The sequence below is a fragment of the Manacus vitellinus genome, unplaced genomic scaffold (genome assembly GCF_001715985.3).
Source record: "Manacus vitellinus isolate BGI_N305 unplaced genomic scaffold, ASM171598v3 scaffold_28_pilon, whole genome shotgun sequence".
Classification (NCBI taxonomy): domain Eukaryota; kingdom Metazoa; phylum Chordata; class Aves; order Passeriformes; family Pipridae; genus Manacus; species Manacus vitellinus.
In genome coordinates, this window is record NW_021940122.1 from 8,223,665 (window position 1) to 8,240,155 (window position 16,491).

Here is a 16,491-nt window from a genome sequence, read left to right on the forward strand (position 1 = left end):
CCAAGCAGCAATCACAGAATGCAGTTCAGGAAGTAGTGTGAAGTTATTCAACAGTTGATAAAATATATATACAGACACATACACAGTCCCATTTGCAGTTAGATTAGATTCATTGAATCATTCAGATAGATAAGCAGGTAGACATGAGTCTACCAACCTGTATGGAAGCGCAGATTTGCAGAGGTGCTCATGCTACCAGGTGCATAGGTACCATCTCACCCACACATATGCATGCATTCCTTCCCACTCTGGACAAACACACAGGCAGGTGTTTTGTTAATGTTAACTTACATGGTTTCTAGGTATAGAAAAAAAACTCAGAAAAATAAGCACCAACTCTCTCATCTGACTCACTGGCTCAGAACACTTACTCCTCTGGAGCCTGAGGGAAATGGTGTGTAAAGGATACCATTCTCCCGTTTCTCACAGAGAGCCACCACTTCTGAATCTCAACGAGTCTTTTGCCACAGCGATAATTCCTAGTTGATACCGGGAGGGGGCAATCCTGTCCTGCTTCCAGAAATAGGCACATTTCCCACCCACCTCCCCACCCCCCCACCTCCCCGCCACTTCCCGAGTAAGATTGAGCAATCAAAAGGCTGCAATGTGAGCCACTTCAACTGGTTGATCTCGCAGAAAAATAGACCTGCAAGAAGTGAGTAAGTTCTTTAGCATCTAAATGGGTAACCTAACCAAATTACCCTACAAGTTTACCCACCACATGGTGTGTGGAGCACCTCTTTCAGCAACAACTTATCCATAGAGCAGCTGATCTATCAAGTCACTTGGAGTTCCTGTTTTCATCTTAGTCAGAGTCCACACACCTCTTCCTTTATGAGGTGCTTTCCCTCCTTAGAAAAGGAGTTGTTGCAGGGGTCTGTCGTGGCTTAAAGGTGTTGACTGGTTGAGAAGAAAACCTCAGCCTTCCTCTAGCATAATCTGCTGCTGTCTCCAACAAACCCAGCTGACGAGTGTTAGGAAGATGGGGAGATATGCAAAAAGTAAGAGAGTTATGATCCTCTCTTAACAGTCATAGCAAAGGCAACTAAAGCAGAAATAGATTAAAGATGGTTGTGGAGGCTGCAAGGTTGAGGAGAGTTCTGGTTTAGCAAAGCCTCTTGAATAGCATCACTGCAGCCACTGAGCTCCATCTGGTTGAGAACAGAGCTGATGTGCTCCACAGTTGCAGCACGGCCCATCTGCAGTTTCCACAGTCTAAGCATTTCATACTGAGCATCTCGTAAACGCCGATGGTCCAGCTCAATTCTCTCTAGATCGTAGTCACTCAGACCCAGACGCCGCACAAACTCTTTCCACCGAGATGGCGGTACGTGATCCACCACAGTGTAGAGAATAGCAGGGTCTGTGAGAAGAGAAGGAAAACTATGAGAAACAAGATTATGCAGCCTCAAGGAGAATGCAACTAATCCAGGGCTGGATGGTGCCTTGGGATCTTGCATTGCCCCCTCCTGTTAAGGTCTTCTCCAGAGTGATCACACAGACTCATGTGATGTCCAGACTTGCTCTTATCCCTCAAAATGTAATGAGAACGCTTCCTATGCTCTTGTGTAAGGTTATGACCAAACATGCTTAGGGCCTTGCTGCCATACATTGCTGAAAAAAAAATTGTTCTGGGTCACTACCCCAGAGGCATTAAAACTGACAGAATGTCAACACAATCCATTTTGCTGGTAGGGAAAAGGGACAACAGAAACGCCTTGCATAGATATTTAGCATCTCCACATTCACAGGCTCTGGGCATGCTTCTGCCTTTGTACTGTGCCATGCATGAAGTATACACACAGGTCATGTACACTGGGTAAGATCTGTCCAACACACTCCTAGCTGCATCTGCATAATCAGGTTCTTGTTTGCCTGGGGAAGGAGGGAGGGATGGGGGAGTTCCACTTACTGTCTGGAAGCTGTGTCTTCCTCGCAGGTCTGACGCAGTCTGGTAACTCATGTGAACTTTGCGGCAGAGGTGCAGATGGTGTTGCATTCACTGGCAATTCTATTTCCTTCTGGGACTCAGGAAGAAGGATGGAAGTTTCATTTCTTTTTACCTCAACCTGAAAGATACATTGCTTAGTTCAGAATCACCCACAGCAGCACAGTACACCTGTAAGTGTACTCCTGCAAGTAATCACTATCTTTATATACTAAAATTTATCCAAGACAGGTGGGGAGCAGGTGCTGAGATTTTAGTTCTTCCTATATGCTGCGTTTGAGCAGAAAACACCAAACATTTCTTTCCACCAGAACCCTAAGAGTGTAACTCTTTTTTGGCACCAAAAACCAGTAGTCTGGAAAAAAACATTTCTTTACAAAATCAAGTAAGGCTGAGACCCAAAATCACCACCATTCTAAAACTCCACATTCTACCTTTCCTATCAGCCTTCTCTGTAAGGCTGTGGAAACCCCCACCTCAACTACTGCTTGGACTCTCTTATTTACAGAGCTACACTGGACCTGAGAGAATGCTGTGAAGCAGCACTGAAAGGCTAGTGGAGTCAAGATCTGAAGTGAAATAAAATTAGTTAAATCCTTCAAGCTTGGGGTACACAGAGAGAAAAGGGGATTAAGGGCCAGCTATCCGAACAAAATGCATTCAGAAAAAAAAAAGCAAAAACCAGGAGTTTGAGAAGCATCCTGTAGAAGAAGGGAAGTAAAATGTTAATGGCTCCATCTTCTACAGAAAACGACTTCTGAATTAAACAGCCTTGTTACTCAGTTCGTTTGAAAATACAAGGCCTGAAAACAGCCCATGGGGAAAAATATTACTCTTGATCCCAGGCTAACATAGCCAAAAGCGGAAGGTAAACTCTTATACCCATCATCTTGCTCACCTCTGATACTGGCTCCTTGGTTGTCTGTGGCAAAGAAACTTCAAAGGAAAGAAAAAGAAGGCAGAAGTTATTTTCACTTCCTCTCGTCCCAGAGAAAACAGGAAAGCAGCTATCACAGTCCTGCTCTCCAAAAGGCCTTACAGCAAAATGCACATATCCCAGCAATGAGCTCACATGCACTTCCACTCACAGCTGTGGGCATGGATGAAGAGTTGCAAGAACCTTAACAATAGCCTTAGCTATTGAGTTCTCTGGCCTTGCAGAAAAGCAGAGTAAAGGGATCCCACTTGTCCCCTCATGTGTGTGCATATACAGAAACACGCAGAAAATGATGCCTATCCCAATCAATATCACTGCATATGCTGCTGTACTCACCACAGGAGTAGAAAGGCGACATTATCCTATTTTCCCGGACCAGCTTCCCTACTTTATTTACAATGTAGAGGATAGAGATAACTCCAAATATTGCAACAAGGATGCCAAGGACAAGGGTCCCACCTGGACAAAAGGAAGAGAGCAAATGTGTGACTGACTAAGAAAGGGAGAGGTAGAGGAAGAACAGCAAGTGAAGATATATGTAATAATATATAATGGTTTGAGAGAGTGGAAAAAACACTTTTCAAAAGGTATTAACAGAACAACAGCCCACACTGAAAAGATTCCACTGCCCCTCAGTTCCCTGATACTCACTCAGCCCGGATGAAGTTGGTGGGGTAGTCACTGGGCTATGACACTGCAAGCATTCTTCTCCAGCACAGCTGAAAGAGAAAAACAGAGATGCAAGTGTGCATGAAATGATACACTAGCCATTTGCAATCATCCTAATTAACTGTTAAGACAAGATGAGCCTGTAAAGCAGAGCAATGCAGTGTGGCAAGTGACTTTGTCTTTTTAGTGGGCTGTTGCCTACACAGAGGAGACTGAGGGTGGCAGAGGGGAAAACCTAATTGCCCCAGAAAGGCAGAATGTTGTAAAGTTATGTTTAGATGGAAAGAGCCTAGAGAAAAATTTCCTCCCTCTTTGGAGCTCATAACTGCTGTCTCTCCTACTCAGTGGTGGGACATCCAGAGTAAAAAAGCTCACCTGTTGCAAGGCTTGCAAATGTTACTACGTGACAGGAAGAACTGAGGCTTACATCTGCAAATCGTGTTCCTGTCCTTCGAACCTGTAGAGAAGAAACTGTTGCCACAATCTGGCCAGAGAAGAAAACAAAAGGAGAAAAATCCACTCCAAGATGGGTGAGAGATTACCCCTCTTTAAGCCCGGAAAACTGCTACTGAAGAAGAGAAAGAGGATTCAGTCTACATGCGAGACAGGATTGGAGGAGGATAAAGGTAAATAAAAGGTAAGAGCACCACTGTCCTTGTAGGTGGGTCACCTCTGTAGAGGCTTGGAAAGGGACTAAAACTACAATGCAGCTGAAATTGGTCTAATGTGCAAAAGCAGGAAAAGTTACTCAAGTTCAAGCATGACAGGAAGGGGAAACCACATTAGTCAGGCAAAGATGAGGGAGAAGTGGTCCCTGAGCAGCTGGGACTGGTGAGGAAGTCAGTTCAGGGCAAGGAGAAATCACTTCAAGCCATGGGACACATATCCACTCTTGTGATCTGATATTCTGTGAGTGGAAGGGGTAAGAAACGCAAGAGCTATCGCTTCTAAGCAAGTCACAGGATGGACACTGAGTAAAACAGGTGTGAGGAGGAGCAGACAAGAATAGTAATGGAAGGACTTCAAGCTACATGAGAGAAGGGAAAAAGGTATTAGAACAAGCAGCATTCTGTGGCAAGTGAGGGACAGGACTAAAACAGTTCTACGTCAACTAAGAGGGAAGGAAACTGCTCAAGGGTAGCGCACGATGATGACTATTGTGGATAAGCACAAGTGTGGAAACCGTGACAAGATTACCAAGCACCAGAGGGAACACATTCACCAGTGAAACAGCAAACCTCATGCTAGACAGGGTAAGAGATGGGAAAGGGATTGGGAGCAGCAGAATTTGCAGAGGAGAGGGGATAGCTTTAGGACAGCAAGGTAAGAGGCACTTAAGGGACATTAGAATACAGCACAAAGTGGAGGGCAGCAAACAGTATTTGTTTAAGATCTCTGATTCCTGACTGGAGATGAGGCACCTTAGGACAGCTAACACAGGTACTTCTCCCAGACACCCGCATCATCTCAAGGTAATGCCCAATTCCACGGGGTATAGTTCAGCATTACCTAAACAGCTCTTTTCTTTAAAACACTGCATGGAACACTGTGGTGGTTCAGCAACCGACTGACAAGGAGTTCAGCTGAGCACTGGGACCAGCAGTATTTTCATCCATTGTACTCAAAGTCCTTCCAGCAGTTGGTAAGGGAAATGCAATGAGCATGAGGAGAAAGACAAAAAAGGAAGGCAAGAGGGAAACCTGCTCTAGAGCAGAAAGTCCTTGCTTCAGGACAGGCAAGGCAGAGGCACCAAAATTAAGTAGAAAATATCACCTTACAACAGCCAAAAACCAGGAAAACGTTCAAGGACAAAAGGAAGAAATTGCGGTAGAAAGCAGGGATTGATGGCAAGGCAGGAAAAAAATGGCAGTCTTTCTGGGGAAAGGGAGCAGACAAACCCAAGAGTTGTTCTAAAACTACAATAATTTCAGGGCAATGCACTGCAGCATGTCAGAAATGAGCAAAGGGTTGTTAATGTCTACCCTAGTACAGTATGTCTGTACTGGAGCCATATCCTTGCCATACTCACAGCTGGCAATAATCCCATTGTCACATGAGCTGCAGTTCCTACACTGGAAGAGATCAGATTCAGAACCAAACCGATATTGATTCTTCTGACAGCCACATACAGTATCTTGCTTTGGGGTGCAGGGGGCCTCTACTATCTGCTGGAGCTCTGAGGAAAGAAAGGAGAAATGATTATTCCAACCTCTTCCCTCACCTTCAGCTGAGAGCACTGTTACAATGACAGGTATTGTTATCCCCTCATTTTCACAGAAAAAGGCCAAAAAGGCCTGCAAATTGTGTCTCAGACTGTAATAATTTGGTAACCCTTATTCCTGCTGTCCCCGATCCCTTACCCATTCAACTACTTACTTTTTCAAGCTTCCTCACTCACCTTGCCATCCCTTCCAGCCCCCACTCACCACCATTTTCCTCAGATCCTACAGATTTGATAATAACTCACCTGTACGGCAACGTGTGCACTGGAAGCATTTAGACATGATGTTATCAACTGCTGTGAATGTGCCATTAGCACACGGAAGACAGACAGGTGCCTGGTCAGGCCGATCACAGTCTCTTGCTTTGTAGGTACCTGCAAGAAAATCACTTAATAGAACTCTGACAGGAAGGCAAATGCATTGTCTTAGAGAGGACCAGAGTCACTGGTTCCTCAAAGAAACCCTGGAGTTTATGGTGTAAGGACCAAGTATGCTTCCTCTCACCAGTGTGAATGACGCTGACAGCCCAAAAGAAGAGATAAGGAATAAGAAGGGATAGGTACTAAGGAAGGGAGCGCTGATGTAGCTGTAGGAAAAAGAAAGTTTGAGAGTGCAGGACAGGGAAATGCCCCTAAGGTGAAGGTTGCTACTACTGCATTTATTTTACGTACCTGCATGACACCTCATGCAGCAGTGGGTCTTTCTAGGATGTAGGTATTGGTCCAGTTGACAATGCACCTGCTTCTTTTCTCTCCTCAAGGGGTTAGAGGGGTCTCTTCCATCCAGAGCTACACGATGGACTTGCAGTGTATATGGCACTGGAGCAATTTCTACAGATTCCTTGGTCAACACGCAGAGAAATGTTAGGATAACCTGTAAATGCAGATGGAGGGAGAGAGGAGAGAAACAAGATGAGAAAACATCATACCCCTTGCAGACTGCACCCCTGACTTCAGCACTTAGAATTAAATTTTACTATAACAGTGAGTTCAATTTACTTGACAATTCTGATATTAGCACCCTCCACTGACAAATGTATGGGGGGAGATGATTTACAAAAAAAAAAAAGGCAAAAAAACCCACAAAAACTACAAATCGATGCCTGTCATCTCTGTTACTAATATGCCCTATAATGGTCTCTATGACAAACTGGTTGTATATAAAACAAATACTTTTCATGATGTGCAATTTACAGATAGAATGCTTTGAAAATGCTGCAGCTTGCAAGAAAGTTACGCAAGAGCAAAAGAATGTTTTTATTAAGGAAGGCAGTAAGGCCAACCATGTAGAAACAGTTCCGCGGAGAAGAATGCATCCAGTGCTTGCAGTTCTACTGAGTAAATACACAAGATGGGAAGTCTGGAATAAGAAGGCAAAGGAGGATTTCAGTGCCTGAAAAGTACAGGAAAGCTTCCAAAACTACTCCTGAGCAAGTCAGCCCTAGAAGTGTGGGAAATTCAGGTTTTCAACTTTCCCCCACATCAAATATACCTTTTAAACTGCAGCTGATAACAATCAGGCTGTACAGTCTGACATAAAAATGTCCATTTTCTTTTTTTTCCTTTAAGATTTTATTTCTATTTTTCCACTTGAAAATTACTGTTGTCATGCCAATCTTAACAGAAATATTAAGACTGGCATGACTGCCATATTACTGTAAGAGAGCATGAATGTGTACACACACACACACTAACAAAGGGTTAGAAGAACAGCCTGTACCAATAATGAAGGACGCCATTCCCTGGACACTTTTTTTTTCAAGACACTATTCCCAGCAGTGAAATTGAGAAATATGTTTATGTCATGGCCAAAGGTCTACACTCTGGTAAGACCACAGCATAGATGACTCATCAGCAAAAGATCCTGCACCAGAAGGATGGTAACGAGAGTGCAGCATATCACAAACCCTATTCCTTTTCCTGTTGGCCCAAAAGAAAAACAGACCCTAGGCATGTATTTCAAACATGCATCCAGACAAGGAAGAAACATACAACAACAAAAAGATGTTAAAAAAACCCAACAAACAAAACAAACCCAGGTAACAACTTGACCCAAGATTTGTGAAACCTGGATTCGGCAAGTTTCTACAGCAAAGACCCATCCCATCCCAGCTGATAACTCCTGAAGGATATGATAGATTTGCCCAAAACCTAGTTTGTAGTACCATAAAAAACTCCAGCAGCATGATGAAGACTTGACAACCAGCATCCCTTGTCATCCACATTGCACACAAGTGATCCTGGCCACACCATCTGACCATATTCTGAGTGCGTTGCAGAGAGCTTGTGCCAATGCATCAGATCGTATGAATTGATGAAAATGAACTAATTTTTTTGCAAAAAACACCACCCCATGCAAATAATCTCACACAGAGCTTTACCTTGCTATCTTCCCTTTAATTGTAATGTTTGCCCAGCTTCCTTTTTTGAAAGTGGCAAGATGCCCAGCAGTACAGGCACAGCTTCAGAGTTCTGTTTCTGTTTTGCTTTTTCAGCTAGGAGAGTTATAGCAAAAGCAAAGTAAACCAATAAGGGTAAACCACAATGCTGATACCAGTTTTGTGGTTGCAAGCTTAAGAAAAGATACACAAAATGAGATGGCTATGACAGCCCCACGCTTTGGGGGAGAAAGGTACATACATAAAAGCAACTTAAAACCTCAAGAAAGATGGGGCTTTGCAACTTTTACAAAGCTAAAACACCATTTTTCAGAGAGCTCTGTCATACAAGGACATATTCAATAGACCAGATGTTAAAATGGCAAATAGGAAAAGAGAACCACATATTTAAATAGCTGTCATTTCGGACTTAATTGTCTGACCACAGGATAATTGTTAGCACTTCAACAACTCCTCTCTAAGAAACAAAAATTGTTTCAGCAGCTGACAGTCTTACAAGATTGCTTGCTTGCAGAAAAATAGGTTAAAGGTCATTCACACAGATGGTCTGGTCTGACACACAGCAATAATAAAAAAATCTGATTCTCTGGCCAATGATCAGTTCTCTGATATGAGAATATATACAGTCAGCCCGTAAGTCACACGAATCAGCAATAGAAACAAGATGAAAGTGTCAAAGATTAAGCCAAAAACACAGAGAAAATTGGTCCCGTACATCTTCAAAATCAAAAGAAAACAGAAGTATTTTCAGTTTTTCAGATTAAGTGAAAGCGTGTCTATACGTGTAATAAAACCAGAGTTAACACATAATTACTGATCATAATCTGAGGAACAGAGTCATAGACCACAAGTGACTCACAAACCAATGACTCGGCCATCCAGAAGAATCATTCACATGGTAAAAAAAAACCACCACCATTTTAAGCAACTCCCCAAGCCATTCAGCAGTACACTGATTTATACCAGCGACAAACTGCATAAAATTCAGGCCATACATGAAAGTAAAATAGTCTATTCTATTTCAGTTGGAAAGGATCTACAACAATCATCCGGTCCAACTGCCTGATCCCTTCAGGGCTGACCAAAAGTCAAAGCATGTTGTTAAGGGCATTGTCCAAATGCCTCTTAAACACTGACAGCTTTGGGGCATCAATCACCTCTCTAGGAAGCCTGTTCCAGTGTCTGACCACGCTCTCAGTAAAGAAATGCTTCCTAGTGTCCAGTCTGAACCTCTCCTGGCTCAGCTTTGAACTATTTCCAGGTGTGTTATCACTGGATCCCAGGTAGAAGGGATCAGCACATCACTCTCCCCTTCCCCTTCTCATGGAGCTGTAGAGAACAATGAGACCACCCCTCAGCCTCCATCTTTGCAAACTAGACGAGCCCAGAGACCTCAGTAGCTGCTCACAGGACATGCCTCCTCTGAGGCACAGGGCCTGCCAGCCCTTCCACCAGCTTTGTTGCTGTCGAAAATTATATATTACTTGAAAGTAGCTAAGTGCTTGTTTAACATAAGTTAGAATTGTTAGGCTGCAAGTTGAACTTGTAGGCTGTAATCTGAACCATATGGCTGTGTTGTGTAAGTCAAAGATGGATCATAGTGAAACATGGAGATAAAAACATACATGTTAATAATAAACACCATGAACGTTAATAATAGTTAGAATAGACAAAGCTGTAGCTTAAACATTACTTAAAAATTAACAGCTAGAGTGTTAAAAAAATTTAATAGCCCATAGATTGTGGTATATGAGCTGTAACAACCATATTATAACATGGATTACAAAACTGGCCAAAACCCCCACCGAAACCAACTTAAGAGGATGTGACAGTGACCATACCTCTTGGTAACAAAACAATGAAGACAGAGAAGACTCCAGACCCTAATAATGTTTTGGTCCAGACTGTCATGTGAGGAATGGGGAGGTTAGATCATAAGAGTATAATGGCCAGAGATTTCTCTGTTCAGGGTCCCTCTTTTGAGGCACCTAGCTCCAGCTACCAGATATCATAATTGACTTGTGCCAATAAATCTATCTGATGGAGATGAGAACCTAGTGTCAAGAATTTCTTTAACAATTGCCATCCTCTGGGCATATTCAAGGACCTTCACATCACCCTGAAATGGTGGGGCTCAGAACTGCACCCAGCACTCTGTATGAGGCCACACCAACACTGAGCACAATGGGATGTTCCCCTCCCTCTGACTGGCTGGTGATGCCATGTTTGATGCTCCCCAGGATGTAGTTTCCCCTCTGGGTTGCCCGGACACACACTGCTGACTCACACTGAGCTGCTGCCCACCAGCCCCCCCAGCACCTGCTCTGAAGGGCACTCTCCAGCCACTCCTCTCCCAGTTAATACTTGTGCCTGGCAGTACTGCATCCCCCGGTGCAGGATCCAGCATTTGGACTTGTTAGAGTTCATTCCATTAATCATTGCCTGGTGCTCCAATTTATCTAGAATAAATACATGGAACAGAACTGGCCCTACAATTGAGCCCTGAGGAACACTGCTGGTGACCCACTGCCAGCCAGATGTAGCTCCATTTACCAAGCACTGAAGCCTCAAACCCTTGATAAAAGCTCATCAAGGCACAGTTTAGAGGTCTTCTGCAAGTGAAATAAGGTGATTTTCCACTGTTAGATATACAAGATACTCCACTTCCCAGGAGAGAAAACAAGTACCCACTAACCAATGCTGCATAGAAAAGCAGACAACCTGTATTAACTAAGCTGAATGATAATTCAAACCACATCATGCACACTACTGATTCATATTCTCAGTGAGTGGGGACTGCCCAGGGAAAACAGAGTCAGCAGAAACTCTAGGTTTTACTTCTGAAACTGATGTAGGAATAAACAAAATATGTCAGATGAAAACCAGAATGCTGCTTCCTTAAAACATTCCACCTCTCTGAGTGACAGCTACTTTCCCCTCACATTCTCCTCACATGTGAGGCAACCTTAGTTCCCTCTCGTGTCTCATGGCAGCACTTACTCAACAGCTACAGTTAAAAAAATCAAGGCACAAGCCCAAAAGCTCTTCTATGCAAAGTTTTGACAGCTAAGACAGCAGTTAGAAGCCCCTTCACCATCTCCAAACTCAAATTTTCTTGAATTACTGCCACCACTACAATTCTCACTCTTGCTGCTCCTTCTGCCTCACCAGGCCATACTCAGAGACATGCAAGTAAGGTGACATCTCCACAGAGAAAGGTAAAGAAAGAAAGGAACAGCAAAGATAAAAGCGAAGAATACAGCAAGATGCCAAAAAGATAGATGGGAGGGTGTAAATAATAAAGGTCATTTGAGGGCAGTGTTCTCAGGCCAAGGATAAATAAGGCACAGTGTCTGAAACAGAGGGACAGCACAGGAAAGTGCAGCATATCAGGGCTACCATATTATCACCTCACAAGGCCAGGAGTACCAAATTACTCAGCATGGATGCTGTGACTCTCTATCACATGCTCTGCCCTGCTTATGCAGGTCTGTAGCCCTGCTGCTACCTGCAAGGCTCTTTGCCCTCAGGGAGAAGGGTGGAGAAAGGTACAGTGATACACATATGTGACAGTGTGACTGACGAGAAAAAGAGGATGGAGAGGGTTGTGTCGGGAGCAAGACTCCCTCTCCTAGAAACTCAGTGTATGCCTAGAAGTGGGCCAGGGCTGGACACAGAAGGGAAAAACTGAGTGAGAAGGATGGGGATTAGACAAGTGAGAAACAACTCCTAACCCACACATGGCCTGTTATGACCCCATGCCTGTTCACATGAACTAATAGGTGTAACAGGATGCTCTGCCTAAGTGGGAGCAAAACAGCTCAAACTTTACCCTATTTGCTAAAGTTAAAGTTGGTGGATGAAGAAAGGGGTGTCATGCTGCTTTTGGTGTTGAGAATGCTGAGACCAGCTCAACTCATGAATCCCAAAGTTAAACATTCTGGTGATGTCAAGAACAGTGTTTCCTGACAGAAACTGGCACCAGTGAGGATGTGGTGAAGTTCCTGAAAATGGACCTGATAGTACTGATAACTTATCTAAAGCTGCTGAGCTGACATGGCTAGCCTAGAAACAAAGGACTGACAGTCAATCACTTTATAGTATAAAAGCCTAGTTCCACATTTTAACAGTAGGCACTCCTAAGATATCCCTTCTAGGAGTGTCTGTGGAAACTCCTCTCTTGAGTGGCGATGCCCCTCCAGGTTACTCCTCAACATTGAGCAAAAGAGATCTGCCAACGATTGTTGGTATGGATGAGTAGCATCAGTCCATACTTAATAATTATTTTGCTAGCTTTAACATTGTTCCTTCAATACAGCTTAAAAAAAAAACTATACTAATAGTTGTAACTATCTATATTGTGTGGTAAATAATTGTGAATGAAGTCTTTTAGTCTAAACATTATCATCATCAAAAAAATAAATATTTTATCCATGTAAATACATTTAGTTTGTCATTCTTAATCCTGCAGGACAAAGTTGCACAAAGGTTCAATTGCAATAACTTACTCAACCGCTTCTCTCAAAAGAGACTTCCATTTTGCAAATTCCATTTTTAAACTAATGAACTACCTGCAAATAAAAGGCATTATAAGTGATTAAAATGTCTCAAATATTTCTTAACAGAAAGTTCCCTTGGCTTAGGAACCCAGCATGATTGCTCAATGCACAAGTATTCTACATGTTAGTCATCCGTTAGCCTTTTTGATGAGTCATGCAAAATTAATCAGCTTGGATGTTCAGAGGAAAACAGAGATCCTGCTCAGATCAATGAGTTATGAAAGAAATCAGGGTCCAGAATTACCCTTATGTTCTTTGACTGCTTCAGCCATTTCCAAAAGCTCTTTGAGGTTTGCCTTTGTTTTAGTTTGCTATACAAAGATTCACAGGAAACCAGAACTTCTGCTTTACACATTGAGAAATGTGCATTAAAGCAACATTTACAGGAAGCTTTTCTCATTGCTCACTAAAACCTGGAAAGGTCAAAGAAGGCTACGAGAACTACATTATAAATAATCCCTCATTTTATGAAGATCAGATATAGGAATCCTGTATTTTAGGCCTTGTCTAAAATCAGGAGACTGACAATAGCTTTGATACAATGAAAAAAGGCCTCAGAAATCTTAACTTAAAACCCACGAAAATTGTGATTATCTATAAAGATCATGGACTTCCCATCATAAAATGTCATACATATATATACAGTATATAAAGTTAGAAGTTTTTATTTCATATTAGCAGAGAGAAAGAAAATAAAGGAAAAGTCAATAGGCGGTCACAATCATAAGAAAACTTCTTTTGAAATTTTTCTCAGAGGACACAGTGGTGAACACTGTGGCAGAGTCCTGAGTGCACTGACGTGCAACACCCCCCTACTTTCCCTGCTTGGGTTCAGGGCTGAGTTCCACTGTTCTGCTGTACAGAGCACTGAAAGAACAAGAACTGTGGGAAGGCTCAACAGGGTCATCCCCCTTCAATCCCCAAATGATTTTCAGCTGGGCATGAGCCCTTGGCCCCTGCCCACGCTGTGCTGCAGATGTGCTCACGCCCCTTGTCAGTGACTCACTAGGTGAATTTTTAAGTCATGTAATGCTAAAATGCTGAGTTCTATTCATTGGAACAGATGAATTCCTGTTTTAACAGAGAAATGTAGAGACATTGATTTGAGATGTGCTTTCTATTGTCAGGTTCCCAAGATTGCAAGAGAAAAATCTGTGCTTCCAAAGGAAGCAATGAGTTAACCAGGGATGATGATAAGATTATGCAAGAAACACAAGGCATATGCCCCAAATACAAACAAAGCCTCTTTGTGATGACTAAAGAAAATGGGTAAAAAAGAGCAAAATGACGACATTGGTTTTACCCCAAATAATACTGCTAATGCAAAAAATTGATTACTTGATAAAAAGTAAGGGGAAAGCATCCAAACTGACAACACTGATTACTTATGAGAACATAAGTTACCACATAATTGAAATTAGCAGAGACTCGAATATGAATGTTTCATCTGGTTAGAAGCAGACAGTCCTCAAAAACAGAAATTAAAATCACATTAATCAGTACATAAAAAGTTGAATTAATCTGGTTGGAAAAAACAATCAAATTAATCTGGTTGGAAAACAAAACAGATGAAAATCTGGTTGAAATGCAATCAAATGCTATGAATTATTAGGAAAGGATTTGAGAACAAAACTGATAGTGTTCTTATGCCAATATAAAAATCCATAAGGACTGAACCTGGACCGAAGTTCTGGTCCCCAATTTTGAGAATATAAATTAACCCAGATATTATACAGAGAAAGGTAACAATGACAATCAGTGTTACAGACTGGCTGCCATAAAGGGAATGATTAAAAATACTGGCCTATAAAAGACAAAACTGAGTGGAGGATACTGTAGTGGTCCCAAAGTCATGAATGCCATGGAGAGGGTGAAATGGGATGACTGTTCTCTGTTTCCTCCAATACAAGAACTAAGAGGCATCAGATAAAACAAGCAGGAGACAGGCTCCAAACAAATATAGAGAGGTACTTTTTTAGCCAACATGCAGCTGAGATGTGGGTCTCCCTGACAGAGTGCTGAGGGTGCCAGAAACGTGCCCAGGTTCCAAAAGTGATCATTACACTTATCAGCAGAAGAAAAAAAAAAACACACTCTGGGGTCCGAAATATGAAGATACCATTTCAACTCAGAAATTTCTATGGTCACAAATCACTGGAAGTGGAGAGAGTATTTTTATTTTTTATTGCTGTGCACTTGCCCTGCTCCAAAACACTTGGCAGACACCTGCTGTTGGCCACTATTGGAAACAGGATGGTGGCCCAACAGTTCTTTCTTACAATTCACTTGGTGGCCTGGTTTTCAATTTTTGTATAATGTAGTTTCTAACTTCAAAATGGCAATTCCTTTTACTATCAAAAGGAATCAATGCCAGAAGCACCCTTGTGGCTATTGTGTCTTTTTTCTTCATAAAACTGAATTTTCTTTTAAAAATGAAACTCCCATTATAATTTTTTTCTTAATGAGACAGAAAACACACTGGCCCCAGCAAAGACAGATGCCATTTTGTCCACTGTAACAATTAGAAGTGCATGGGAAAAACGCAGAGCAGCTAAAGCTAGTTTAAGGACAGGCAAAAAGAGAAAATGCATGGAAACAGGCTACAGGAAATTTTAAAGAGTCACAGGAAACATACAAGAATCAGAAAACTAGAAAGGTGGCATCAAGGGAGTAAGAAACACCATGAGGGCAAACAAAGGATGATAAGCAAAGTAAATGGCAGATGGAAGGGCATGCAACAGAGTAAGAATTGTAACACTGAAAAAAAATAATATGATTTTATGGAAAAGATAAACATTATCTGTAGGGAGTACGGTGGTATTGAGAACTTGAAATGACAAGCAAATAGGAGGGGGGAAATTTCCTCAAAAAGAGACACTTCCTCCAGCATATACAATTAATTTGAGGAATCCAATTATTTTTTTTGCATTTTATTCTCAGTAATATGAATAATATCACATATAGTATCTGAGTTACAGTGAAATGTGTGCACCACTATTCATAAACCAGAAATACACTTTTTCAGGTTTGCTAACTTTGAAATCTACCCATACATCAACAGTTTATGTACCCTACCTAGGTCCCAAGATGGTAAGTGATCCACAGTTAGAGCCAAGGTGTAGAGCGCTCCTACTCCAAAGTTTTAGTTGTGTTATCCTGCCAGTGCTAGATGTCTTATTACCTGGTTTCCATACTTTCCAAGTGGAAAAAAACAAAACAAAAGAAAACAAAACAAAACAAAACACACTCTTCTGGAAGAAGGTAACATTGAGTGACATAGTTGCAACTTTCTGACAGCAAATTAACCACTAACCCAGCATTACAAGTCCTGTGCAGCCAAGTGAAAGTGTGTGTTACTAGGATGCTCAGGTATTTAGGTATAAACCGTTTGACCTTGTAGCCTCTATAGCAGAATTTATAGCCATGTTATGATGCTGAGTGATGCCACCCCTACTGTTACAGATGTATCACACCTCTGCTAATACCGGATGGTCATTCATGTCTAGCAATCAGGTCATTCATAAAACTCTCAGATTTCTTTTACAACTTTTTCACACACAAAATTACAACGAGCACCTTAGAAGTCTTGCCCTAAGATGCCCAAGAAGGTTAAAGATTTACCGGCAAAGCTGAACTTGCTTGTATCCAAATCCCGTTGTTTAGGACATAGACGCGGACCCCTAATCTTTAAACGCCCGCAAGGCGGGGGCGGTTCGTCTCCGTCTCCCCCGCAGCGGCGGCGGCGGGAGCGGAGCGGA

At 42.2% G+C, this 16,491-nt stretch overlaps 1 protein-coding gene across 1 annotated transcript; it reads right to left on the reverse strand.

The window, feature by feature from the left end:
* Positions 1 to 551: 551 nt before the first annotated feature.
* On the reverse strand, positions 552 to 16,461 carry TNFRSF1A (TNF receptor superfamily member 1A). Its single transcript, XM_018074751.3, has 10 exons — positions 16,355 to 16,461; positions 6,448 to 6,649; positions 6,022 to 6,150; positions 5,584 to 5,730; positions 3,930 to 4,011; positions 3,537 to 3,604; positions 3,222 to 3,344; positions 2,847 to 2,884; positions 1,913 to 2,069; positions 552 to 1,363 (listed from the first exon to the last, which is right to left on the reverse strand). The coding sequence occupies exons 2-10, from the start codon at positions 6,461 to 6,463 to the stop codon at positions 1,062 to 1,064; spliced, it is 1,062 nt and encodes a 353-aa protein (XP_017930240.1). The 5' UTR covers positions 6,464 to 6,649; positions 16,355 to 16,461; the 3' UTR covers positions 552 to 1,061.
* Positions 16,462 to 16,491: the final 30 nt, after the last annotated feature.

What these genes read in the sequence shown, in the direction of transcription:
- TNFRSF1A (XM_018074751.3), bottom strand. An exon ending in CCAAGGAGCCAGTATCAGAG is followed by an intron (nt 2,070 to 2,846) that starts GTGAGCAAGATG and finishes TGTATCTTTCAG; the next exon opens with GTTGAGGTAAAAAGAAATGA. An exon ending in GAAGACACAGCTTCCAGACA is followed by an intron (nt 1,364 to 1,912) that starts GTAAGTGGAACT and finishes CTCTTCTCACAG; the next exon opens with ACCCTGCTATTCTCTACACT.